General features: G+C 44.1%; 1 protein-coding gene across 4 annotated transcripts in view; it reads left to right on the top strand.

Annotated features, from left to right (window-relative positions):
- Positions 1 to 17,557, top strand: part of draxina (dorsal inhibitory axon guidance protein a) — a 51,197-nt gene that overhangs the window by 13,933 nt on the left and 19,707 nt on the right. For 2 of the 4 annotated variants that reach the window (XM_067431139.1, XM_067431137.1), the window contains 2 exons: positions 6,791 to 7,286; positions 15,311 to 15,546. In XM_067431139.1, coding sequence (XP_067287240.1) covers positions 6,812 to 7,286; positions 15,311 to 15,546 — 711 coding nt within the window. In that variant the 5' untranslated portion in view covers positions 6,791 to 6,811. The remainder of the gene's footprint in view (positions 1 to 6,790; positions 7,287 to 15,310; positions 15,547 to 17,557) is intronic. The other 2 variants (XM_067431140.1, XM_067431138.1) reach the window with 2 other exon arrangements.

The following is a 17,557-nucleotide window of genomic DNA, read 5'->3' as shown; positions in this document are numbered from 1 at the left end:
ACTGTCTTTTGGGAAAATAATTCCTTTGGTTTGATGTGGCCCTCCCTGTACCAAAGTGTCATTAAGTCCAGGATTTATTACTGCTGGCCATTTGCCGGGATCGTGACATATTTCCTCACCTTTTGAGGGTAATATTTCTCCCTGCTGTTCCGTCTGTCCCTCATCAGACGAGCTAGTTATGGCTAAGCTGTCTGCCTCCTCCAGCACATTACTACCAACGTCCAAACCTTCGCTCTCATTAGCATGGTCGCTGCTGATTTTTATTATGCTGTCCTCTTGACTTCCGATGAATTTCAAAAAGGAGCCTCTTTGTTTCTCCAATGCTTGCTCTTTTAAAAGCCGTCGTCTTTTGTACTCATGACCAGATAATTTTATTCGTTTTGACATATTTATATATACATTAACGTATTTTGCACGCATATACTATTTGATGCCGCTCTAAGTGGGGTGGGGGCAGGGCGCGGCCGGGCGGGCGGGCTGGAATTTTTATTCTAAATTATTCTAAAAAAGTTAATTTAAATTTATACTAATGGAGTGGGGGTAATGCTGTTAATTTAAGTGCGATAATTGTAACCTACCTAATGTAAAACTAACAAATAAATTAAAAAAATTAAAAAAATTCTCTCTCTCGCTTTCGCTCTCTCGCCTTCTCTCTCTCTCTTGCCGCCGTGGCTGAGCTGCCGCCCTAGGCGGCTGCCTAGTTCGCCTATAGGCACGCGCCGGCCCTGGCTACTGCACTCTATAGAACCATTTAGTGCCACTCTTTTTAGAAATGTTGTCTCAGGCACATTTTTCTAATGAGTTGTGTTGTTTTTAGGTTATGTTTCATAGTTATATTACTTAACTAAAAGTCTGATCAATATATAGAAAAGATTTGTAAAGCAATACAATATTCTAGTGCCACTGTAGCTCCTAAAAAAAGATGAACGTACATGGCAAAGATTGGTGGGAGAAAGTTGTCCTAAATCCTCCTGTGTTTGCATGCAAGACAATTTTAATCCGATTAAGAAAGTGAAAGATGTATAATATAAACCATGGCATATCAAACTCTTTCTATTACCAGTTCTACCAGACTCTCATTAAATCCTGCTTTATTTCATTGAGCTTGATTCATTACCTAAATCATAGCACTGAGATACCAATTAAAAGGCAATAAGGGTGTGAGATGGTGCAGCATTCCAAGGTTTGTCTTCTTAATGTGCTCTCCAGTCACAAAGGCAATGAAATTCTCTTCTGATTTTTTTTTATATGCGTCTTAAGGGCGGCAAAAGTATTTTTGGAGCCTTTTTTAATATGTGGAAACTGTACAGATTGGGATGTTCATTTATTCAGACAGCCCACATGAACAATGGGTCCACACAATAATATTTTCAAACCTTTTACATATAAAGAAATGTAATAGTAATATGTAAAATGTAATATAAAGAATAGTAAGTTTGTAAAATATGATTAAAAAGATAGATACACACTCACATATTCAGTCAGAAAAATCTGTTAATTTATTGCATTGATAATTAAAATAATAAGAATTTTACTTTCTGCATGAAAACAATTAAATGTTGCTGCAATAGCAGTTATATACGCTGTGATATCTCCTACTGCTTGACAACAAAATGCGTTGGTTCATAAAACAGCCACATAGCACAATCTAAGGCAGGAAGAGAGCTTTCAGCAGACCACTGTAATTCAGTAGTTTTTGTTTATAAATAGTTTCATGGCCACTTGGCCAGACATTGCACTATGTATAAACCGCCGAAATCTCCAATCCATCCTAATAACGTTTTATTAAAAAAGTCCGGGAGCACGTTCAGGTAATCAACTGGGGCCTATTGCACAAAACTAGGGTAAGGGATTAAGACGGGATATCTTGGTGATCTTTTCATCTGATGCAAAATTTAGTACTCTGTTGTGTAAACGTACCCTGAAGGCACACTCACACCAAGAACGATAAAGATAACGAAAGATAACTATATATTAGTGGGTAAATTGAGCCAGGATCACCAAGATATCCCAGCTTAATCCATTATCCTAGTTTTGTGCAATAGGCCCCTGGTATCACTGCATCCCAAAAATCCAAAAACAGGATTTTAAGATACATGAACCAGGAGATACAAAAAGATACAAGAACCAGGAAAATGCTCAGAGATGCAGTACAACAACAGGCCATATATACAGGTATATTGAAGCGGCAGTGGATTTCAGAATCCCCCTTTCAGTAGCTATTAACTCTGCAGAAAGTTGCAGACTTCTGCACACTGTGCGCCTCAGCATGCGCTGACCCCGCTCTGTGATTTTACATGGCCTACCACATCATGGCTAAATTGATGTTCTTCCCAATTACTTGCACTTCGTAATAACACCACTATTATAATACCAACAGTTGACCGTATAACATTTAGTAATGAAGAAACTTGCCTTATTGCACAAGTGGCAACCTATCACGGTTAAATTCACTGAACTTCTAAAAGAAGCAATCCATTCTTTCACAAATGCTTGTCTGCATGCCTATAGGTGCTTGATTTTATACACGTAGCTATGGAAGTGATTGGAACACCGGAATTCAATTATTCAGAGGGGTGTCCCAATACATTTGTCAATAGTGTATGTTGCATATTTCTTTCAGCACAGCCCTTATAGGAAATCAGCATGCAGTGTATCTGCTTGTGACTGCATCAAAAAAATATTTGTTTCTATTATTCTTAATTTTTTTTTTTAATTAAATTTGAAATTATTAACCATGCCTTTCAAATAAGGGCTCTGGGCACATTCCTAGTAAATATCGTCACAATTTTTACATTTAATGCAAAATCCAATTGGCACAAACAGTTGTCTTTAGCGTCAAGTTACTTATAGGCAAATTTCTTTTGCTCTCTTTTTCATTTGCAAATAAAGTCAGTAAGCTTGTTAACATCAGTGGAAACCTTACTCCATCATCAGAAACATGACAAATCATCAGAAATATAAAGACATCTTAGATGTAGTTAGCATGTTTGTATCAGTACATCTGGTGACAGTCTTGAATGCAGGGATCGATGCCTGCTGTTTGAGGCAATGTGAGCAGCTCTCAGGGACAAAAGACAGAGTGAAGGGGCCAGATTTACTAAGGGGAGCATCTGAGGATGAGAGGAGACCTCGGATGATCAAAGTAAGAACCATGTCACTGATTTGCATGGTGAGATGCATGGTAAGAACCTCCTCATATGCTTGACTTTGATATGCCACCAGAGGAAAGATTCCTCCTTTGGATCCTCTTATTCTTTGCCTAGTGGGAATCCAAACATGATATTTAGTCTGGCAAGTTTTCTCAACACATTTAGGTTGCCTTTGAGCTCTTGTTTATTTCATGTCAAAGCAATGCAAAGCAAAGCCATTATTTAAATATGTAAGTTTGTTTGTGGGTGTGTTATGATGCTCTGGTTTGAGATGTCTTGAGATGATTTAAACTTCAAGCCAATCTGTTAGTCGAAAGTTGTTACTTTAACAATGTGTCATATCTTTTTTTTTTATCAGTTTAAACAGGTGTTCCTAATAATCCTTTAGGTGAGTGTATATATATATATATATATATATATATATATATATATATATATATATATATATATATATTGAAGTTGGGTTGGGAGCTGGGTCTATACTACGCAAGCTTAGCCTGACGTGGTCATACTCAGTTCTAGTCAGAATATCTGATACTGCTCCATTGGGCTGTGATTATGGGGCGTGTTTCAACCGAACCAGGAAAGACCTCAATTGGATAGACCTACAACCAATCAGAGCAACGAAGCGACGTCATCAGAGCTCAACTGCACTGTGTTGCCAAGTCCATTTATTTTTCGCGGGTTGTTTTCTATGTCCGCGGGTTGAAGCGACTATTATGTGATAGACCCATGAGTGTGAATTTTAGCAAAATAACATTTTTTTGTGCCAAAATAACACACATTTACCCCCCAAACACCATTTTGTTTCCGGAGAACCCCCCCGAGAAGCTATTGTTTAGGGCTAGTAGTTGGCAGATTTTGTTGTAAAAACTTGGCAACCCTGTCTGCACGCACACTGATATAAACAATCTTTGCCGGTGTAAAAAAATAAAAGATTTTAATGATACACAGAGTACTTAGCCAACATGATCATCATTTTTTAGAGAAATTGTGAAGGTGAATGCATATACAAACAAGCTCTCCGTTTAGGATTCGAACAAATATAATCCAAGCCCGTTTGATGACGTGCATGATTACGTTACTGTTACTCATCTGTCCGTCATCGTCTAAAGCCCGCCCTGATGATTTCATTGGTCCGAACAGTTTCTGTTCGGAGATAATTACTCCTCTATGGAGCGAGGCCAGACCGAACTGCCCGACTTAAAATTTTTGTGGGCTGGGCTAAGTTCGGCTGGCATCCAGGCTAACACAAGCTATGATTACTTTCACTTTGATATTTTAGCGCGGATGTATACCTAGTGGAATTGCACTATAGGGGGCGAGAACGAGTCTTCGAACCTGCTTGCCTACTGTGAAATTACTAGGGGTGTTCGATTCCAGGTTTTTTTGGAGTTGACTCCAATTCCCGACTCTCACTGTGGGAGTCTATGGAATTGACTCCTTGACTCCGTTTACTTTACATCAATACAGGGTTAGAAATCAGACAAAATTGCTGTTGTTACACACTTAAATTATTTCCTCCCAACACAAAGTCCTAAAATCCTCTTATTAAAACCGCACACTTTTAGCGTGGCCATCCAAATTAGTCCAATTTAGTGATGACTTTCGTGACTATCAACATTTCTGTATCTATTAGGCCTACAAAACCTAGGAAAAATCATCAAAAAAGGATGTTGTCGAGTGATGGAGCTAAACGCACATGATCATTGTCTTAAAAGGTGAGTTAAAGATACTATACATAAAATAATGCACACTATTGATGTGTTTCTTCTTGATAATTTTATGATTTTTGGTTAGCTTAATAAACACATGGTTACCATGGGGACCAAATCTATATTTATTGCAATAATATATAGCCAACATCAATTAAACTAAAGCTAGCATGGAGGAAGCCTATAATTACAAACTAAAGTCGCTGTGATTGTTTTTTATTTCTAAAGTAAGCACTCAAACAAATGTGTGAAAAAGTTTCTGCGACAGCATTGTGACGCGGTGTACACGACGTCAGTGTATTACCTCGCGGCCCGCTTCATTTCACGTACTCCTTGCTTATAGTGCACTCAACTTCCATGCACTTTAGATGAGAGATTCAGTAAAATAGAGCGATTTCGGACACAGCAACAGCAATAATTCCTGTACTGGAGTCAACCCCGACTCTGAGGTTATTCAGAGTCGAGGAATCGACTCTTTTGACGTCGACTCCCCATCACTAGAAATTACCACCACATCAAACGTGGTGTGCTACCATGGATGCTGTTATGAAGCCGCCAGGTTTGCTTCAGGGAAAATTTCTTTTTAAGAAGCTTCCCAATGGAAACCTCGACAAGACTAAGGTTGTTTGCACCTTGTGCAATGCAGAATTAGTTTACTGTAGGAGTTCTTTCATTCTTGAGTACCGCCTAAACACACACTCTTTTGTTATTCCGATTGAAAGATGCAGTGGACTGTTTACATGAGATGTTATCTAAACCGATCTGGGTTTTACGTTTGCTGACCATAGACCACTGACTTTCAGTGGGAATCTTTTTGTGACATGTTGTGACAGTTTGTCTGGCACATCAGAAACGTCGAAGCTGTCCTCTCCAGCAGCTGGAATGAGTTACCGGTTGCCATAGCAACTCTCACCAGGACTTTTATAAAAGCTATTTATTTGTTGTAAAGTGTAATAATCATCTCAGAAAAATAAATTCTTCTGTCAGATGCAGGTGAAGTAAAAAGTGCCTTGGACAAACGCTGTCAAGATGAGAGTGTAGGTTATGTCTGTGTCATTATTCCAACATTATCTCAGAAAAATTTGCTTTCCTGTCTTGTCAACATTATAGCCTGGTGTGAGCAGCGCATGCTCTTTAGTAGTGACACGTGACGTCACACACGTCACATCAACGCACACTCAAAAGTTATCGGGTAATTTACATGGTGAAATTTTTCATTTAATCGGTTCATTGTTTATCCCACCTCTCAAACCAATTACAATTTAATTTGGTTTTGGCATTTTTATTCTGATTGAGGTGTTTATATGGAGCATTTTCATTCGGATTGGACTTTTAAACTGACTACAGTGCTTCATGAAAATGCACCTGTTATTTGGGTAGCACACATATTCTAAATGCCTTTGGCAGAATTCAGATGAGACATTTTAATCTAGATTAGTTCCAAGATTAATCTAGATAAAAAAATTATCTATGCCCACCTCATATATATATATATATATATATATATATATATATATATATATATATATATATATATATATATATATATATATATATATATATATATAAAACTCTGTATATATAAAACTCCACGATAACATTTCAATTAACAAAGATGTCAAATTTGCTGTCTTTCCCTCAGATGTTGCATTAGAAACATTCATACAGCAGTGTTAACCAGTTTTCTGTCTTTTTAAGGAAAGGCAATAAATCCCAAAGTAGATGGAATAAAGCATCTATTCAACCACACAAGTTTGCAATGCTGTCTGCGAACATTCAACTATGTTTTTGAGAAACACCAACACTTTGAACTATGTTGGAACTTGCGACCATAGTTGGCTAATGATGATCCAAAAATATATTTAAAGTGCAAAATATGTATCTATCTGTGTTTCTGAGCTGACCTTATCTTGCCCTAACCAGCAGGTGGCGCTCTGTTTGAAGATGGCAACTCCAGGCTTGTGTCATCTGTTTGCCCTGCTCCTTATCACACTGACCCACACCTCGCACAGCTCTGAGATCCCATCTGAAAATGCCGAACAGAGTGTGACTAGGTCTTCCACCTCCACCACTTACTCCAAGCCAGACCCTGACATGGGGCTTCTGGGCGAAAGCCAGCGAAGAAGACACTGGTCACGTAAAGACAGGGATAATGCTGGGCTGCTCTCTCGAAGGCCTGTTGACCAAATAGAGGATGATGGGACAAGTCTAGAGGGCCTGAGTCCTGTAAGGCTGGAGATGGGGCCTGGAGACAGTATGAGGGCAGAGGTTCATGATGACGTCAGGGGTCCTGCTCATATGCGGCGAGGAAATCACCCTCCAGAGGGAGAATTCAATCGTAAGGGCAGGAGACATGGCCACAGGCATCTGGCTGAGCACAGAAAGCAGGGAGGCAAAAGAGACAAAGGTCGCGCTAAAGGTAATACAATTTTTTGGACTTGCTTAGTTAGCCAGATAAGATTTTACATTCTACAAAGAAAGGTTAAAGGTATTGTTCACAGAAAATGACAATTCTGTTAACAGTTGCTCAGCCACATATTGCTCCAGACCTGTATGACTTTCTTTATTCTGTGGCAGGGATTCCCAAACTCATTTTGTCAGGCGAACCCTTTTGATAAAAAAAATATATATTTTCTTGAAGAAACCCCTGAGATTTTAAACGAAGATTTATGTAATAATATAACAACACACTCACATGTTCATGGTTCTCTGATGTTGCATTTAGTTTTATTATTATTATGTAAACATCCAGGCAAAAAGAACAAATCTGATTGAAAGGACAGCATACATGATGGATAAGATGGGAAAAAATATAAAAGGCTAAACTGATTTTGCAGAGTGGCACAAAAACACTTTTGTGGCGCATGATGATGCGCTTTAAAGCGAACATAATTTTTGTTGAGTCATGAGCGTACCATGCTCCACAATGAAATGGTTTAGAGCACAAAGAGTTATTGGTAATGCATCTATTCAACATTTTACTGAGCCTTGTTCAAACTTTTTTTTACTGTGAGTGTGAATGACATGATTTATTCAGTCCGCTACTCGAGCGCTCTCATCTAACAGACACCTGATAGTGAGTACCACACCATTCAGAATCAACTACCTTTTAAACAAATGCACAGACCTTTATGTTCAAATAATGCATTATAATGGCAACATTGTAACGTCATGGCCGAATGTGCCATGCTGTTTGAAGATGATGTATGGGGAATGAGTCGACAGCTGCAGAGAATGGAAAAGTTTCTGTCAACTTAAATTTAACATCTTTATAATGGAATATAGTGCACAAAAACATTAATAAAAAAAACATAGTGCATTTAAAATATATATATTTTTGTACTCTGTTCACTGGAAGGTAGGTATAAGATTTATCCCAAGCTATATAAAATATATCCAGCTAAGCACACATTCAGCTTTAAGCCACAATTAAAGAACAGGTCTCAGATTAAACACTATACATTACCGTTCAAACATTTGGGGCTCTATTTTAACGATCTGAGCGCATGGCGCAGGTGCACTCGTCTGTCCGAATCCACTTTTGATTTAATGATGGAAAAATGGGTCGCCGCGCAAGGTACATGGTCCAAAAGGGTTGTATCTAGTCTCATAATGAGTCATGGTTGTGTTTTGGGCATAATGTGCAACAAACCAATCAGAGTCTCATCTCCCATTCCCTTTAAATGGCAGTTGCGCTTACCATGGCTGATTCGCTATTTATATGGCAGAATTTGTGAGCGGAAAGACTTTTAATATTGTAAGACTTTTTTAGATTTTTAATATTTAAAAATGTCTGTGTGCTGCTGCTGCGTCCCTTTATAAAGGTAAACTGTACATTTTATCATCATCTAGCGATGTAAATTACAAACGCCCACTGCTCACACCTCTTTTTCGAAACGCATAGAGAACCTACGGTTGCCGACACGACACTGGACAAATATGTTGTTGTCTGAGACAGCAGAAAATAGTTAGTGCTCTGAAGAGCAGTTTGTCTGTTTAATGCTTCTGTAGAAACATGGCGGTGCAAAATGTCGATTTTACTGTAAGGGGACCCGTGGTGTATGAAGATTGAAATGGCTCATTCTAAGGTAATAAAAACATAATCAATGAGTCTTTATGTAAGGTCTTTATACACCAGCGAAAACATAGTTCCCTTTATCGAGGGAACTCGCACTGCGTCATCGTAGATGACACATCGGGGAACGCCCTCGGCGTGACGCTGCTGAGTTCATATCAAAAAAGTCCAATCTTGATTGGTGTTGCGTAATGACGTAACGAGTGACGGCATACCCGGAGGTATAAAGGGCACAAGCAAACGCAGCTTCCTGCTTTCAGCGGTCGCGCTCTGTGTTCTGTCTGTCTATTTGGTGTTGTTTGTCCCGTAGGGCTTATTATATCATTAGATATGGCGAGCGAGCAGTTCAGACGGTGTGTGCCTCCCTGTCCGCGCTTTATTTCGGGCACGGACACACACCAGCTCTGTGTGCAGTGTCTCGGCGTGCAGCACGCCCGGGCCGCTCTCGAGGGAGCGGCTTGTGGCGAATGTGATAAGCTGCCGCTGAGAGTACTGCGCTCGCGGCTGGCGGTCTTTGGCGAGCCTCGCGGTTCTGGGCCCGCTGTTGCCGAGGCAGAGCGGCGCCGCAGGTCGTGGGGCTCGCAGCTGGATCTGTCAGCGGGATTAGGGAATGTTGAGGCATCTCTCTCTTCCTCTGACGATTCAGAGGATCTTCCGCCACGTGTGGAAGCCCGCGCTGCGGCTTCTTCCCGCGAGGCGGAGGATCAGGTGCTCATGCTGTCCGATTCCGAGGGGTCGTTGACAATGAGCACCGAAGCAGGCGCAGTGGGGCAGTCGCCACCCCACTCGCAGGCTATGGAGGAGCTCGTGGAGGTCTTGACTCACGCTGTGGCCAAGCTGAGCTTAGATTGGCCACAAGAGGAAGTGCACGTCCAGCCGCCAAGCAAGCTGGACGAGCGCTTCTTCAAGCGTCGAGCCCAGCCTCCACGCCGGGGTCTGCCGTTTTTCCCCGACCTGCACAGTGAGCTGTGCAGGGCGTGGGAGAAACCCTTCTCAGCACGTTTGACTACGCCCCCTGCACTTGACTTCGCTAACGTGCTGGGAGCGTCTGAGAAGGGATATGTTGCGCTGCCGAGGGTAGAAGAGGCGCTCGCGGGCCACCTCTCTCCCGAGACAGCAGCTTCATTGAAGACCCCGGCATTGCCCTCGAAACCATGCCGAGAGACTTCGAAGCTGGTGGCGAGGGCATATAGTGCGGCTGGTCGCGCTGGTGGGTGCCTGCACACTCTTGCGGTTCTGCAGGCCTACCAAGCGGACTTGCTGAAGGAGCTCGATGAGGGCGAGGGTCCCTCTCCGGAGGATGTGACTGAGCTGAGGAAGGCAGCGGATTTGTCTCTTCGTGTCACCAAACAAGCGGCCCGTGATATCGGCCGCTCCATGGCGGGTTTGGTGTGCGCGGAGAGGCATCTCTGGCTGAACCTGTCGGGGATCAGGGAGAGAGACAGACACTTTCTCCTTGATTCCCCGGTTTCGCCTTCTGGCCTTTTCGGCGGCGCTGTGAGCAACGTCGTCGAGAGGTTTCAGGAGGTGAAAAAGCAGGCGGCCGCTCTCAGCCAGTTCATCCCTCGCCGCTGGGGCTCCTCCAGCAAGGCTGCCTCGAGCGGGCAGTCTCGGCCAGCAGAGGGCTCCTCGCACCGTGAGGTGCAGAAGCAGAGCGTCGCTTCTCGTGCCCCTCCTGAGGGAGCTTGGCAGAAGAAGCGACGCTCTCGCGGGAAGTCTTCAAAGCCGAAGACCGACCTGAGGGAGGTTATTCAGGCCAAGAAGGCTTCCAAGCGGTCCTAGCTGCGGCAGGACCGCTGAGAGCTGTCCCCCACGGGGCGGAGCGACCGAGGTCGTTCTCCCCCCGAGGCTCTCGGGAAATCGATGTTGTGCTCTCGCAGTCAAAAAGGCTCCGGACCACGTCGTTTCCCCATGTTCGCGCGCGGCTCTGGCCAGCACATATAAAATCTGCGGCAGAGCAGCGACTGCGTTCACACACCGAAAATCTGCCTCGATTAGTCCCTGCCGGTTATCCGCTTCAGGGGGTCGAGGCAGAGGTTCGGTTGATACCCCAGACCAGCCTCGAGAGGCTGGTCCCCTTATCAGAGTATCTCGGCGCATGGTCATGCCTTCCGAATATCTCTGTGTGGGCCCTGCGCACTGTAGAACGGGGATACAGACTGCAGTTCAGAGTTCCCCCCCCCCGAAATTTGGGGGGATAGTCTGGACAGTGGTCGGTCCCGAGCAGGTGGGGGTAATGGGGCAGGAAGTACGCTCTCTGCTGGAAAAAGGGGCGATAGAAAGGGTCCCCCCGCCAGAAAGGGAGGTCGGGTTCTACAGCCGGTACTTCATAGTCCCCAAGAAGGATGGGGGGTTGCGTCCAATATTAGATCTCAGGCTTCTGAATCGGTCTCTGAGGAGATACAGGTTCAGGATGCTAACCATTCCTGTTATCGTGAGTCAGATCCAGTTCGAGGACTGGTTCGTCACGATAGATCTAAAGGACGCTTACTTCCATATTTCCATCCTTCCCAGTCACAGGAAGTTCCTGAGGTTCGCTTTCGGGGGCGAAGCGTTCCAATATCGGGTCCTTCCCTTTGGCCTAGCCTTGTCACCTCGCACCTTCACGAAGTGCATGGATGCAGCCCTGGTTCCGCTAAGACTCCAGGGCATCCGGGTACTGAATTATATCGACGACTGGTTGATCATGGCCAGGTCGTACGATATGGCAGTTCGGCATCGAGATGCTGTTCTAGCACACATGAGGTGTTTGGGGTTGAGACTCAACGCGAAAAAGAGCACGTTGACGCCCTCCCAGAGAATTGCGTTCCTGGGAATTGTGTGGGACTCGGTAACGATGCGGGCACACATGTCACCCGCACGTATCGAGACCATACGGGCGGAGGTCTCAAGTATAAGGTTGGGCCACAGCATCACTGTCAAACAGTTCCAGAGACTGGTGGGTCTCATGGCAGCAGCGTCCAGTGTGATTCCGCTCGGCCTGCTCCACATGAGACCGCTACAGTGGTGGCTGAGAACCAAGGGGTTTTCTCCGAAGGGGAATCCCTTTCGTATGATCAGGGTAACGCGCAAATGCATTCGTTCCCTGGTTATATGGAAGAAACCTTGGTTTCTGTCCCTGGGGCTAGTATTGGGAGCATCGTGTTGCCGGAAAACCGTTTCAACAGATGCATCCCTTACTGGTTGGGGCGCGGTCATGGAAGGCCGAGGGGCGAGAGGTCCTTGGACAGCCCAGCATGCTTCATGGCACATCAACTGCCTAGAGATGCTGGCTGTCTGGAAAGCTCTGAGGAGTTTTCTCGAGGACCTTCGCGGCCACCATGTCCTGATACGATCCGACAACACTGCCGTGGTATCGTATCTAAATCATCAGGGGGGTCTGAGATCGCGCCCTCTGTACAGACTGGCGCATCAGGTCCTCCTGTGGTCCCACGGGAAACTGTCTTCTCTCAGGGCAGTTTATATCCCGGGGGACCAGAACCAGGGAGCAGACATCCTGTCGAGGCAGGGGCTGAGGCCCGGGGAGTGGCGTCTCCATCCAGAGGTGGTGGAGGCCATATGCGAGAGGTTTGGCCGAATGGAAGTGGATTTGTTTGCGTCTCGAGAGACGACCCACTGTCCACTTTGGTTCTCCCTCAGGCATCCGGCTCCGTTGGGCCTGGATGCCATGTCACAGGCGTGGCCGAGGCTGCGTCTGTACGCATTTCCCCCGATTGCTCTGCTCCCGGGAGTTCTGGAGCGGGTTCGCCGGGAAGGCATTCGCCTGCTTCTGATAGCACCCCGGTGGCCGACCAGGGTATGGTTCTCCGACATTATGGACCTGCTAGACGACCTTCCATGGCAGATTCCTCTGAGGAGGGATCTGTTGACTCAGGCGGGGGGCTCGATATTTCACCCCCAGCCAGAGTTATGGAACCTGTGGGCTTGGCCCCTGAGGGGGCAGAGCTCATAGAGGAAGGGCTGTCAGCAGGTGTCGTGGAGACTATACTCAGCTCCAGGGCTCCTTCCACCAGGAAGCTGTACAACTTGAAGTGGAGAGTGTTCTCCATATGGTGTAGAGACCGTGAAGTAGACCCAGTGAACTGCGCTGTGGCTTCAGTACTGGAGTTTCTGCAAGATCGGTTTTCCGCCGGGCTTACCCCGTCCACACTTAAGGTGTATGTGGCAGCGATAGGAGCTTTCCACGCACCATTAGGTGAAGGACCTCTGGGGAGGCACCATCTGGTTGTACGGTTCCTCCGAGGAGCGCGGAGGATGAGACCTGTGGCTCGTTCTAGGATCCCTGCGTGGGATCTGGCAGTGGTTCTCGAAGGGTTGGTTGAGGCCCCCTTCGAACCGCTGGAGTTGGCTGAGGCCAAGAACCTCACGCTTAAGGTAGCTTTTCTCTTAGCCATCACCTCTCTGAGGAGGGTGGGGGACCTTCAGGCATTGGCTGTAACACCCAATTGCTTGGAGTTTGCCCCAGGCAACGTGAAAGCTATCTTGCGGCCGACCCCGGGATACGTCCCCAAGGTACCGTCTAATGCGGTACGGTCGGTGGTTCTCCAGGCTTTTCATCCCCCGCCTCATGTGACGGCAGATGAGGGCAGGCTTCACCTCCTCTGCCCGGTGCGGGCATTGAGGATTTATTTAGAGAGGTCTGCCCAATGGAGGAAGTCAGACCAGTTGTTAGTGTGCTTTGGTCCACCTAGGAAGGGGCTGCCTGCAGCGAAACAGACAATTAGTAACTGGATTGTCCAGGCAATAGCCACGGCCTATCAGGTGCGCAACTTGCCTTCACCTATAGCCGTGAGGGCTCATTCTACCAGGGGCATGGCCTCCTCGGTAGCCCTCCTTTCCGGAGCTTCTCTACAAGAGATTTGCGAGGCGGCTGGGTGGGCCACACCGCATACCTTCGTGAGGTACTATAGTCTGCACCTCCCGGCGACGCCAGGCGCTAGGGTGCTCGCCCCCTGATTATGCACTCCGGTTCATGTCATGGGGTGCAAGATAGGCGAGGACTAGTGGGTACTCGTTCCCCGATGTGTCATCTACGATGACGCAGTGCGAGTTCCCTCGATAAAGGGAACGTCTCGGGTTATGAATATAACCCATGTTCCCTGAGAGGGAACGAGACACTGCGTCTCGTAGCCCCGCCTATCTACAGAGCGGCCCGCTTCATAGCAGTAAGCTGCGTTTGCTTGTGCCGGCGTCCCTTTATACCTCCGGGTATGCCGTCACTCGTTACGTCATTACGCAACACCAATCAAGATTGGACTTTTTTGATATGAACTCAGCAGCGTCACGCCGAGGGCGTTCCCCGATGTGTCATCTACGATGACGCAGTGTCTCGTTCCCTCTCAGGGAACATGGGTTATATTCATAACCCGAGACGTTATGTATTATATTGTATTTCTGTCAATAGATCCTCATAAATACTACACACCTCCTACAGTGGTGTGTAGTACAGGCTATATATTCTACACACTACACACCACATACCTTTAAGTACAAAATATATACAAAATATAGCAAAAAACAATTTTTGTTGGTCAATGGTACACTTGTTTTCAGTTGCCTCAAAAGAGCCACGCGCCAAAAATGTTCCTGAACACACCTCGTTTTCAGAGTGCATTTGCTATTTAAACAATGTGGCGCTGAAGCAAAAAATTAAACTGCATCGCATTGCGCCAAGTGTATGATAGGGCCCCTTGGAATCATTAGTATTTTTTATTTGGATTTTTTTTTTCTGATCAATAAAACAGTAAAAACAGTAGTATTGTGATTGGTTTCTGTTTTGAAAATGTGCTCAGGAATCTGTGATGGCAGCAGCCTTTACAGTCATCAGTCGCATGATCCTTCAGAAAATGCTTAATAGTTTTGTGAAAACGGTAATATATATATTATTCTGGTATTTTTTTTTTTTTTTCAGAATTCTTTTAATTCTATGCCCAACTCAGCATATTAAAAATATTTCTGAAGGATCATGTGAAACTGAAGACTGGAGTGCTGATGCTGAAACTTCAGCTTTGACATCAGAGGAATAAATAAAATGATAAAATGCATTAAAATAAGACAACAGTTATTTTAAATTGTAAAATATTTATGTTTTACAGTGTTATTAATCAAAGAAATGCAGGCTTGGTGAGCATTAGAGACTTTCAAAAAAATAATTATTCCAAACTTTTGACCGGTAGTGTACGTGTACAAAATTTTATATATTAAACAATAAAGCCCTCAGGTGCCCAAATCGCCCTATATGGAATAACAGAATAGAAATGGGTATGTTTCTGTGTAAAGAAGTAGCCATTTGAGACGTTTGCAAGGTCTGAACTTTACATGCTAATTTGATCCAAATCAACTATAGTTTCTCTCTCTTTTTCTCTTAGGGGATCTCTATGACCCTGAACCAGAATTAGGCTCCTTGTTGAAGGACATGAATGCATTTGAGGATGGTCTTTACACCTCCCCGCCCAATTACGACAATGCTCCACTCACTGAAGCTCCCTCCCATCTCTCCCCCATTTTGGTAACCACGGCAATCAACGAGCATCCCCCAACACTGCCCCCAGCCTCCACCAAACCCCAGGTACCCTGGCGAGCAGAAGCGTCCTTGAATATGAAGGTCTGTTGTGTTGTTCAGAGTGTTTCGTTTTCTAAGATGACGTTATTCCTCTCATATGCAGTGAGGCTTGATTACAAAATGTCCTGGAACGTTTTTCCATTGTTTGGGGAAAAAAGTCTGGATTTACTTTTTTTGTTAATGCTTAAGAACCACACCAACATCCATATTGTATTGTTAAAAATAGTTTGCCTTGGGATGTTTCACTTCTAGGACATGTTGAGTCTTTTTTTTTTGTTAGATCCCAAAATGAACATCTTCATTTGAGCTGCGCACTGTAGCAGATACTGAAATGCTGTTTGGAGTCAGTAGTGGAGGTACTTGTCATCCTTGTGGTGTGTGGTGCTTCATCACACAGATTTATTTACCTGTGCTTCTGTTCCATGCTTATTACTGAGTGCCGCCTGGGGCTGGAATGTACACAAGTAAAATTACCCAGCTCGCTTTGCACTAGGGAGGAGGTGGAGGAGGGGAGCTGTCAGCAGAGCAAGTGAGGGGTGAGATGTCGCTCGCCCATCCTCCTGCTCCTCTTTCTCACAGCCATCTGTTCTGCTCCGTTCTCCTCCCTAGATATCTTTTTACCACTCCTTGTATTTATTTAAATTCCCTTGAGAAACATAACTAGGCCTGGGTACTGATATTAATAAAAACTAGATTTGCATTTCCTCATGGAAATACAAATGCTTAGGAGGCAGCAAAAGCATCATGTTTTTGATAAAATAATCCCGAAAAGAAAAAGAAACCTGGCAAATGGGATACAAAGAGATCAAGACTTAGCATTAGCATCTGGCCATTATGAAGGCCGATTTCAGCATAAGCTGATAGTGGTGAATATTCAGGATATTTCCAAACTTTAATCTTAAATAGATCATATCTTTAGGAGTCAGGTTTTTCTTAGGGCCAGATTTACTAAACGTGAGAGCGCAATCCCATAAAATGATGGGAGTGGGGAACTCTATGCAGGATCTACTGACAAAGTACAAATTAAAGAACACAGATGTGTTTGTGTACTGTGCAAAAAAAAAAGTTTGTGTACTGTGCTCGATTAACTGAGGAGAATTCTTACAGCTCTTGCAAGTTGTTGGCCTTGTTTGTTTCGTTGCTTCTATTGCTCTCCCCTTTTTGTAAGTCACTTTGGATAAAAGCGTCTGCTAAATGATTGAATGTAAATGTAGATGCAGCCGGATCATTTCCAAAATAACCAAAGCCATCTACCAGTTAAAGGGTTAGTTCACTCAAAAATGAAAATTCTGTCATTAATTACTTACCCTCATTTCGTTCGACACCCGTAAGACCTTTGTTCGCCTTCGGAACACCGCTGCGTAAAGCCTGCGTATCGATTGTGTATCGATTCATGATTGGGATCACGTGTCCTAACCTCCAACTCAAAACTGCTGAAATCATATGACTTTGGTGATTCGAATCTCTGATTCGATAAACTGATTAAAAAAACTCAGAAGCTTTATAAAGCATGAGTTTGAAATTGGTCAATCACTATATAAGCCTTTTTTTTTGCTCAAAAAAATACTCATCACTTCATAAAATTATTGTAGAACCACTGTAGTGAGATGGGCTTTGTAACGACATCTTTAGTACCTTTTATGGGTCTTGAGAAAGGAAATGGCATTGGTGTCAATGAAGGCCTGTCTAAGTCATCGGATTTCAACAAAAATATCTTCATTTGTGTTCCGAAGATGAACACAGGTCTTATGTGTGTCGAACGACATGAGGGTAAGTAATTAATGACAGAATTTTCATTTTTGGGTGAACTAAACATTTAACGTCTGGTTTAAAGGGTTAGTTCAACCAAAAATTTAAGTTCTGTTTTTAATTACTGAACCTCTTTTACTCCTCAATTAAGTCAGTTTTGTTTGTTTTTGCGCACAAAAAGCATTGTCGTCACTTCATTAAATTAAGGTTGAACTATTGGAGTCACAGGGATATATTTTAATGATGTCTTTCCTACCTTTCTGGACCTTGAAAGTGTTAAATATATTGCTATCTATGAAGGGGT

The sequence above is a fragment of the Pseudorasbora parva genome, chromosome 22, assembly GCF_024679245.1.
Source record: "Pseudorasbora parva isolate DD20220531a chromosome 22, ASM2467924v1, whole genome shotgun sequence".
Lineage (NCBI taxonomy): Eukaryota > Metazoa > Chordata > Actinopteri > Cypriniformes > Gobionidae > Pseudorasbora > Pseudorasbora parva.
Note: the sequence above shows the minus strand (reverse complement) of the source record. Positions and strands in the feature narration are given on the sequence as shown.